At 46.2% G+C, this 10,372-nt stretch overlaps 1 protein-coding gene across 1 annotated transcript; it reads left to right on the top strand.

The window, feature by feature from the left end:
• Window positions 1-294: 294 nt before the first annotated feature.
• ZPR1 (ZPR1 zinc finger) lies at window positions 295-10,062 on the top strand. The gene is made up of 14 exons (XM_003923672.4): window positions 295-962; window positions 1,134-1,295; window positions 1,716-1,806; window positions 2,487-2,557; window positions 3,179-3,265; window positions 3,423-3,545; window positions 3,904-3,951; window positions 4,126-4,192; window positions 4,608-4,678; window positions 5,423-5,512; window positions 5,989-6,099; window positions 7,092-7,178; window positions 8,779-8,844; window positions 9,562-10,062. Exons 1-14 carry the CDS (start codon window positions 792-794, stop codon window positions 9,694-9,696), a joined length of 1,380 nt encoding a protein of 459 aa, XP_003923721.2. The 5' UTR covers window positions 295-791; the 3' UTR covers window positions 9,697-10,062.
• The last annotated feature ends 310 nt before the right edge of the window (window positions 10,063-10,372 follow it).

Here is a 10,372-nt window from a genome sequence, read left to right as displayed (position 1 = left end):
GACCCCACACACACGTAGGCTCATCATGCCCGCAGGCTGGTCTTCCCTGGCACCTGGATTTTGGCAATGTTGGCAACGGAACTAGGTTGTGGCCCCAGCACCTGGAGAGAGGAAGTGCTAGAAAGGTAGAAACCAAAAAAGTGTTTTTGTTGTTGTTAGTTAGGAAACTGGAAAAGCATGGGTCAAGGGGGTGGGCTATGGTGGGGATGAGGAGGTGGGAGTGAAAATGAGGGCTGTGTACTTGAGGCTGGGATTGGGGAAGGTAGTGATGAGGACAGAACAGGGAGTGGGAGGAACAGAAAGGGACAGAGGGATTGAGGGATTGAGAGAGGGGAAGAAGCTGAGCCATCCGGAGGGGGAACCTAGAACGCAAGCAGCACGTGGCCCAACACTGGAACCAGGCAGCCCGACTCCGGGCGCACCTTCTCAGGCATTCCTCAGGGACAAGCTAGGCTCCTTGTCCTCAAGGCTCTTGTAGACCGACGTGGGGACCAATGGAACCCAGTGCGGTGGAGCTATTGTGAAGAAGCAAAAAACTGCCCTGGTTCTGAGAGGCCGTCTTGGGGGAAGTGACGGCTGAGTTGAGGTGGATCCGGCTGGCGATGGAAGGTTCGAGCCTTATAAACCCGGGAACCGGGAGCCCTTGACGACACTGCTCCCCGAGGGCCCTGAGTCTGCGGCCTCTTTAAGAAGAGAGGCGGGGGCGGTGGCAGCTGGCGGAAGTGACGAGGAGGTGGGGCCGCGAGAGCACCGGAAGTCGGAAGCCGGCGTCCCAACCGCGCGTGGTGGCGATGGCGGCTAGCGGGGCTGTAGAACCGGGGCCCCCGGGGGCTGCCGTCGCCCCTTCGCCTGTTCCGGCCCCGCCGCCCGCCCCGAGTCACCTGTTCCGGCCCATCAGCGCCGACGACGAGGAGCAGCAGCCCACCGAGATCGAGTCGCTGTGCATGAACTGTTACCGCAACGTGAGGCGGGGGCGCGACCGCAGTAGGCGGGAGGAGGGCTTGGGCCGGGACTAGCCGGGGGTTGGACCCAGCTGGATGGGCCCGGCCGGGTCCCCGAGGTGCGCCTGGAGACAGTAGGGCGGGGAACGGGAGTTTCATTGATTCTTCCTTCGTTGCCTTCTGTTTCACCAGGGCATGACGCGACTCCTGCTCACCAAGATTCCTTTCTTCAGAGAAATAATCGTGAGCTCCTTTTCCTGCGAGCACTGTGGCTGGAACAACACGGAGATTCAGTCGGCAGGCAGGATCCAGGACCAGGGAGTGCGCTACACTTTGACCGTCAGGGCTCCGGAGGTGAGAGGACCTCAGAGCAGGTACCTCCGTATTCTAGACTAGAGGGACCTTGGGCACTGGGGTCAGAGCGCGGGTCCAGGAGGTCGGAACTTAAATTCCCCACGTCTCCTAGCCTTAGTTTCTTTTGTAAAATGTTGCTGGTGCTGTCACCAGCTCAAGTGAGATAAGATTTGTGGAAATGCTTTGTAAATGTTGTCTGAGTATATGATATGAGCAGTAGTTGTTATGAATAATATTTTCACCATTTGGACAGCCTGGCTCACACCACCTGTACTATTTGAAAGGAGCAGTCTGGACCCTGTGGAGTGGAGAGAGGGAGAGACAGCTGGGCTGGGGTCTGATGGAAGGGGACAGTCTGGTTATTGCTTGGAGAAGGTGTTCTGCATCCTCTTTGTACTGAACGTTTAACTTTCTGCCCAGGACATGAACAGAGAAGTGGTGAAGACTGACTCTGCTACCACAAGGATTCCTGAGCTAGATTTCGAAATTCCTGCCTTTAGCCAGAAAGGAGGTAAGTTTAAGATCAGAATATTTGGGCTGTTCACATGGAACTAGAATCTTACCCTCTTTCTTGCAAACCCCCTGGTGCCAGGTCTGATGATTTGTGTATGGGTTCCAGCATGTAATCATTGTGAGCTTCATAGGTTTCTCATGAGTGGAAACAGCTGGAAATGATAGAAAGTAATGGTAAGCCCATGGTATGCTTATTATAGAATTTTAGCATTGCTGTTATCAGACATGAATAGAACCTTGCACCTGGCCTTCTCATTTTACAGATGAGGAAATAAAGCCCAGAGAGTTCAAGTGAATTGCCCAGGGTCATACAGGCACTTAATAAGAGCTAAGGTGGGCTGGGCGTGGTGGCTCAAGCCTGTAATCCCAGCACTTTGGGAGGCCGAGGCGGGTGGATCACAAGGTCAAGAGATCGAGACCATCCTAGTCAACATGGTGAAACCCCGTCTCTACTAAAAATACAAAAAGGAAATCAGCTGGGCATGGTGGTGCGTGCCTGTAATCCCAGCTACTCGGGAGGCTGAGGCAGGAGAATTGCCTGAACCCAGGAGGCGGAGGTTGCGGTGAGCCGAGATCGCGCCATTGCACTCCAGCCTGGGTAACAAGAGGGAAACTCCGTCTCAAAAAAAAAAAAGAGCTAAGGCCAAGACACACGTGTCTTTTGTTCCTGTTCACAAGCTCTGACCACTGTTGAAGGATTGATCACCCGAGCTGTCTCTGGCCTGGAGCAGGACCAGCCTGCACGAAGGGTAAGCTGGGGTTTTCTGATTGCAGCAGCTCAAGGAATAGTTGCTTATATGTGTCTGAATAGAGTATCTGACTAAATGTTGGAGAACTTTTTGGGTAAGCATATGGTGGTGCTGGAGCTGCTCGGATGTTGCATATGTTGTAATTCTTGTCTTTTTTCCTTCCCTCCCCCGGTGTATATTCAGGTCTCATCAGACAGACATTATAACATTACCTCTGAAGAGCCTTTTCTAATTCCCTTGGGTTATCTGTGTTTCTTGAGTATTCCATTGCATCTTAGATTTATTATGAAAGAAGTAATACACTATAACTGCATCTTTAGTTATTTGTCTCCTTAACTGGCTGGGGAGCCCCATGAGAGGACTGATATATTTACCGTTATATATCTAACCTGGCATGAATGCCTGGGCTAAATGGTTGAATGAGAGAAAAATGAGGCCTACCTGTCACCACCCATCAACTTCAGCCTTGTTTGCTACATCTCTTTGTGAAGCCTGAGTCACTCTGTTTCCACTCACATTGAGACAGGTGGTGACTTTCTAATGGAAGTAACATGGGCATAACAAGGGGCAGGGCGTAAGGCATCCCACCGGGGCTGATGCTTTACTCTCTGTTCATGGCAGGCAAACAAAGATGCCACAGCTGAAAGAATTGATGAGTTCATTGTCAAACTGAAGGAGCTAAAGCAAGTAACCTCTCCTTTCACTCTGGTGAGTATTAAGAGACCGGAGTCGCCCTCAGTTAGGGGAGGAGGGACCATTAAGACTGCTGGGATTTTCCACTGTGGTACCTGAGTGGTCTGATGGTAGGTGATGTAGGATTGTTTGATTTCCTGTTGCAGTGACCCTCTTCTCACCCATTTGTTAGATCATCGATGATCCCTCAGGGAACAGCTTTGTGGAAAACCCACATGCTCCTCAGAAAGATGATGCCCTGGTGATCACACACTACAGCCGGACCCGACAGCAGGAAGAGATGCTGGGGCTTCAAGTAAGTGGACTGAAGGATCCAGAGAATGCTCTGGAATTATTGTGTATTCCAGATTGCTTGGAGTCAGTGGGAACTGATTTTGCTGCTGCTGCTCTGTGTGCCATCTCAGCTTGTTCGTGCTTCTCATCTCGCTTATGTCCAGGACTTGGGTAAAATGTCACAGAAAGGATGGCAGTGGCTGTGATTCTGCCTTAAGCTCTGTTCTTCCCTTGGTTGGGGCTTTACTTTCTGGTTTCTTTAACTGATGAGATGGCAGCTAACATAAGTGAGCCAGAGCATTTTCTCCCACTCCAGGACAGGGTGTTGGGGATACTGAGGTATACCTGCCAGCTTGTGATGTGCATCTGTGCTATTTTAGGCAGAAGCACCAGCAGAGAAGCCAGAAGAGGAAGATCTCAGAAATGAAGTGAGTCACATTAGCTACTGGTGAGGAAGGAGCAGTTATGGGCTGAGACTGATGCTGTTCAGTGTCTGTCTTCTTGCCACCAACACAGATGACCACCAGCATACCAACTGAGTGTCGTCAGTCTGAACATCCCATCTGGGAGGGCTCACCCTTTGTCCCCATGTTGTGTTCCAGGTGCTCCAGTTCAACACAAACTGCCCAGAATGCAATGCCCCCGCTCAGACTAACATGAAGCTAGTACGTATCTTTTGCCAAGCAGTTGGGTTGCTCTTCATCTGACTCAGGCATGAAGATTATAATCAGGTTGGGAGCATCCCTTTTAAGGAAAGCATGTGCTGTATACCCAGTGATAAGGAGGATATTGTCTTTGATTAGACTGTGTACCTTGGCTTTTGGGTTCAAGGAGAAACTTAGGCCATGGTCTCTAGACTGTGTGTGGTATGGTCTGAGCCATGCCTTCAAACATGTGAACAGATGTGAACAGAGATCACCAGGGGCTGGGAACTTGTCCTCTTCTGGAGGACTCTGGACTGCCTCTTGTGAATATTTCCAGCAGTTCTGGGACCAGCATTTGTTTGTGTGGGGTTTGGCTTTGTTTTTCTTCACATGGTGGTCTTGTTCTTCTTGGAGTAGATTTCCTTAACTCCATTTTCCAGAAATTCCTCACTTTAAGGAGGTTATCATCATGGCTACCAACTGCGAGAACTGCGGGCATCGGACCAATGAGGTGGGTGCCCACCATTATTTGGGAATAAGACTAGCCTAAGGGTAACCCCCTTTTAACTATCATTCTTCTAAGTCTTCTTCAGGACTTGGGCAGGGGGTGTGGAGCAGGTTGGGTCTTTTTCTTAGGTCTAGTGTAGGGTGACGAGCCCTTGAAGGAATGGGATATTAGCCTAGAGAAGAAAAGTTAGAGATTCTGTAACTTGTTTAAGACATATTAAAGGTTGATTATATGGAAGACCCACTCCTTAAAGGTGTGGAAGTTCAGGGAGGCAGATTTTGATTTCACAATGAAGAATGTAACAGAGCTGTGTGAAAATAGAATGGGCTGCCTTGGAGGATTATAAATTCCCTTCCCCTGAGTGTATCTGAATATAAGCCAATTAAATTCTTAAACCAGATTATTATAAAGGAGATCCACACACTGGGTGCAGTGGATGAAAGGACTGAATAAATGCTTAAAACTCTTTCAACCCCAGGAGTCAGTTTTTTTGTTTTTTGTTTTTTTAGGGTAAATTCAGAGTTTGTTGGCAATTTGTGATAAGTTTTGGCATGTTACCGGGGTTGGACACTGCTCCTGGCCAGCTCTTGGTTTTTTTTTGGTTTGGGCGACTGCTGTTTAGAAGGCTTTGTCTTTGGTAGCTATTAGTGGGCCTAACTGATTGGAGGTCCAAGCCTACATTCCAAGTCTCCTGGGTACCAAGTAAGGCTCAGGGTCTTCTCTCTGTTGCTCCTGTTACCCATGCAGGTGAAATCTGGAGGAGCAGTAGAAGCCTTGGGCACCAGGATTACCCTCCACATCACAGATCCCTCCGATATGACCAGAGACCTCCTCAAGGTAACAGTCTGCTTGGGAAAGTGTCCTCATAAGTTAGATAAGCTATCTCTATCTAGGGGAAGCTGTGTTTTAGAAATAATGTTCAGAGGCATGAGATATCTCCTACTTCCCTGTTTTTGAGGACCCCTGAGCAGATGGGGTTCATTCAAGGTTGGAATTGCAGATTTAGAAGGTGACCTATTACCTCTTTCTGATGACTTGGCAGCTTTTTGGCTTCCAGTGTCTATCTGGGCCCTCTTCTCTGTCCCCTAATGAGAGGATACTTGACAGCTTGAAGCTATGACTGAGTTTCCCTTTATTAAGTTGGATCTATTCCTGTGGTTCAGATGGACAGGAGTGAGTCTCAAACTTTAACAAGGGAGTCAGAGAATACTGGGACAGCTGCCCTTGTCCCCAGTCTTACCACTGCTGGTATTAACTGGGCAGGAGGCCTCTTGTTGGCTGTTTTTGCTTCTGACTGACGTCTCATCTCACAGTCTGAGACTTGCAGTGTGGAAATCCCAGAGCTAGAATTTGAACTGGGAATGGCTGTCCTCGGGGGCAAGTTCACCACACTGGAAGGGCTGCTGAAAGACATCCGGGAACTGGTGAGTCACCTGAGTAGAGTGTAAACCACCTTTGAGCAGTTTGGCTGTGTGAAAAGGGACTGAAAGACTTCAGGCATCCTAGTTTTCGATGCTGATAACTGGGTTTCTTTGCCGTAAAGCTGGTTTAAGAGAATTACATATTATTTTGGATTGCAAAGGTAAGTTTGTGGGAAATGTCGAATGGAAATTCCAGGCCTAACTTTGGGACTTTAGAGTTATTTTCTGGTCTTGGATAAGTCATTTATTTTACTGTAAATTTAGGGGATGATGGTCCTTCTAGCACCTAAAACTTCCCAACATAAAAAGCATACATGTATGTGTTGCCTTAGCCCAAATATTTATCTTCTTGATGAATTATTTCACATGATAAACTGTGTTGGTCATTTTGTATTTGTAAATTTTACTTTTTCTTTGCATTTCTTCTCCAAATTAGGATTAGAGATTATATTCTTTTTTTTTGTTTTTGAGACGGAGTTTTGCTCTTGTTACCCAGGCTGGAGTGCAATGGCGCGATCTCGGCTCACCGCAACCTCCGCCTCCTGGGTTCGGGCAATTCTCCTGCCTCAGCCTCCTGAGTAGCTGGGACTACAGGCACGCCCCATGATGCCCAGCTAATTTTTTGTATTTTTAATAGAGTCGGGGTTTTACCATGTTGACCGGGATGGTCTTGATCTCTTGACCTCGTGATCCACCTGCCTCGGCCTCCCAAAGTGCTGGGATTACAGGCTTGAGCCACCACGCCCGGCCCCGATTAGAGATTATATTCTAAGAACATGTTTCTAGATTTTGTTTTACGTTGCCAGTTTTTGTTATCTTGGCACATTATCCCATAGACTCCTAGGAGTGACTGCTTTGGTCAGAAAGGTGGTGTGGACTAAATGGAAAAGAAGTTTCTCTGATTGGGCACCCACTGCCACCCCCTGCCTAGTTTGTGGTCAGGCCTGACAAACATAAAGCCAGTATTCACACAATTTGGAAGTCATTTATTGCAGGTGACCAAAAATCCTTTCACACTGGGCGACAGTTCCAGTCCTGGCCAGACGGAGAAACTGCAGGAGTTTAGCCAGAAGATGGACCAGGTAAGAGGTCGCTGGCCAGTCAGTACTTAGAATCCTGTGGCTCCAGTGAACAAGAGGCTGCATGCTCATGTCTTGCCACTTTCTGAACATCTAACCATCATGTTGGGGGTTCTTCTGGTTCCCTGTATTCCATGTCTTTCTTGTTTTTCACCCTTTTTTTGTTGGAGCACCTTTTCCAGTAACTTCCTAGGAAAAAGTGCATGGGCAATAAAATTTCTGGGACCTTCCATGTTTGAACATTTCTGTTACCACACTGGAGTGACTATTGGCTGGGAATAGGATTCTCGGATAGAAATAATTTTTTACCAGAATTTTGAAGACACTACTCTACAGTCTTCCAGTTTGGTGAAGACATTGCACTGCTGTCTTCCAGTTTGGCTGTTGAGAAGTCTGACGCCATTTTGATTCCTGGTCTTTTATATGTGACCTAGTCTTGTGATCTCTTTGTCTCCTTTGATGTGGAAGTTTAGGATGTGCCTTGGTGTGGGTCCCTTTTTACCTACTGGGCTAAGCACTTGGTGGATCTGTGGATCTTTTCAGTCTGGAAAACTCATGTGATTCATTTCTAGGAAGCTTTCATGAATTATTCTATTGAGGATTATGTTTTTTCTGATTATTTTTTCTGTTCTTTCTGGAAACTCCTGGATTTTAGATATTAGACTTACTTGTCTGGTCTTATATAATTTACTTTTTTTTGGTCCTATTTTTTTCTTGTTTTTTTTTTTTTTTTGGTTCTACTTTGGGAGATTCCCTCAACTTTATTTTCCAATTATTCAATTGAGGTTTTCATTTCCACTAAAATTTTTACTTTCCAAAGAGCTTTTTAAAAAATAGCATCCCTTCTTAAGGATGTAGTATTTTTTCTTCTTGAGGATTATTATTATGGTTTTTTTTCTTTTAATTTTTTCAGCATGCAGTTTATATAGTACTTCTTGAGAATACTGATGTTGGATTTTTTTTGACATTTTATTCTCCTTGCATCCAATTTTTTTCCCCATTTAATTTCCCATCTTTCAGTTTTAAGGGCTTTGCTCAGATGTCTGATAATCATTGACTGTCTTCTTACAAGTAGAGGCCTAAAGATCTGAGTAGGTGAGCCTTGTTGACATGGGGCTTAATGCAGGGGGATTTAGCTTAGCCATTTTGTTGAGGTGGCCTCCAATGCCAGAATTGTTAGGTATTTCCTCTTGGGCTGGTCAGATTCCTCTCATCCCCTCAGTGGCTGTTGCATTTCCTGGCCTGAGGGTAAAGGCTTGTCTGGCAGTGTTCTGAGAGCTATGGGGAAGGGCTGGGGTGTGTAAGTATTCTGTTTCCCATAAGCTTACATTCATTTAACCTCCTTGTTCTTGATTCCTTTCCCTCCAGTCTCAACTGGGCCAGCACTCTTCAGTCCACAGGTTGCTGATGTTAGGTTTTCTTACCAGTCCTTATTTTAGATCCTTTCCACTTTACTTTTAGAGGTACTTAAATACACCAATTCTTAAAACTTTTAGGGATTCTGTAATATAAATTGGATTGGTTCTTGTCTGGCAGACATAGCCCCCCCCTTTTTTGGGGGGATTATGTAAAGTTTACTTGCTGTGTTCTCTCTCTCCTTTAGATTATTGAAGGTAATATGAAGGCCCACTTTATTATGGATGATCCAGCAGGAAACAGTTATTTGCAGGTATAGTAGACCTTGTCTGATGTTCATAGAGATACATTTTGTGATCTTCCTTGAATATATATCATTTCCTTAGAAACTGAAAGACTTGATTCCAAATGGACTGCTTTTTACCAAGGAGGCAGAAGTTAGTACAGAAGAGAGAAAGGAGGAGGCTGTGGGAGAGGGTTTTTATTTTTATTTTTTTAAGTGTATGTAAAGAAGGGAAAAAAGGATACTCTGAGGCTTCTTTTTTCCTATAGTCTAACTCTTGTCCTCAGTTCTGGAGTTTTCATTTTGCAAATCTGATGATGGAGTGGGGAGAAATGGTTCCTTGTCCAGAGGCCAAGAAAGGAAACTGAGAGGCTTTAAAAGTTGACTGGGGAGATAGTCTGGTGATTGAGGTACCTTGAATATTTATTGACTACTTATTATGGGTCAGGCAAAACTCTTGTAAGTTCTTTCCAAGATTAAGACCATTGCCACATGTTTCCTAAGAAGGTGCAGATGTAACAAAATAAGTGGCTCGTTCCCTGATTCTGGGGCTGGGCTTTTCCACCCCTGGTTCTTGTGGGCGCTGTTGCTACCCTCTAGTTCCGTCTAGCTATGGGAAATTGGAGGCCAATAAAGAGAAGAAAAAAAACCCAAAGCCATTAAGTTCTTGTGAAAGTGGGAGTTGGAAGCTGCCTGCAGGGAGGGAAGTGGCACGGCGGCACTGATGATTTGTCTTTGACCTTGCAGAATGTGTATGCACCTGAAGATGATCCCGAGATGAAGGTGGAGCGTTACAAGCGCACTTTTGACCAAAATGAGGAGCTAGGGCTCAATGACATGAAGACAGAGGGCTATGAGGCAGGCCTGGCTCCACAACGGTAGCAGTGGGTGGATCAAGAGCCAGCCTCCAGCGCTGCTCATTCTGCAGGTTATTTATTAGTATTAGAAGGCTGGGAGTGCTCTCCCCACCAGCCCTTGCCCATGGTAGGAAGGACATCCTGGTCTGAGTCAGAGATCTAGGCACACTTTCTAAACAGCTTGTGATGCAAATGTGAGCCTACTGTGTTACTTGACCTTATTTTGGAGGTTTTGAATTGGCCTAGGGAGAAACCCAGAAATGAACCAGGGGTATGTCATGATCACTATTTTCATAGCAAGTCTTTACACTCCCTCCACATAATGCTCTGTCCTCTTAGGGTTGGAACTCTGAAGTTGGAGAAGTTGGAATAAATTTATTCCAAACCTGGAGTTTGGTTGTCGGTTCTGAATATTGTAAAATACTGACTTTCAACAGGAAAGGAGGCTCCTGAGGGGAGACCGAGTCCAGCACAAGTGAAGGACTTACCATTAAAGGGATGACTTTTAAACTGGCCTCTGTATTGGCTGTATCCTTGTTTGATATCATGCAGTTAGAATTCAGCCTCCTAAAGAAAATTTCCTGTGTGTCCACTGTAATTTGGGGATTGCAGTTGGCATTTAATTCATTCCTTCAACAGATGCTTGCTTGTCTACTTTATGCCAAGCACACTACGGAACAGAGGACATCATAAATCTCTTT

This window comes from Saimiri boliviensis, chromosome 6, assembly GCF_048565385.1.
Source record: "Saimiri boliviensis isolate mSaiBol1 chromosome 6, mSaiBol1.pri, whole genome shotgun sequence".
NCBI lineage: Eukaryota > Metazoa > Chordata > Mammalia > Primates > Cebidae > Saimiri > Saimiri boliviensis.
This window is presented reverse-complemented; position numbering and strand designations above follow the sequence as displayed.

Excerpts from the sequence above, each read along its gene's own strand:
- ZPR1 (XM_003923672.4), top strand. The coding sequence starts at position 792 with ATGGCGGCTAGCGGGGCTGTAGAACCGGGGCCCCCGGGGGCTGCCGTC. Across the intron at positions 6,100-7,091 it reads TGAAAGACATCCGGGAACTG|GTGACCAAAAATCCTTTCAC; the intron begins GTGAGTCACCTG and ends CATTTATTGCAG. Across the intron at positions 8,845-9,561 it reads CAGGAAACAGTTATTTGCAG|AATGTGTATGCACCTGAAGA; the intron begins GTATAGTAGACC and ends TTGACCTTGCAG.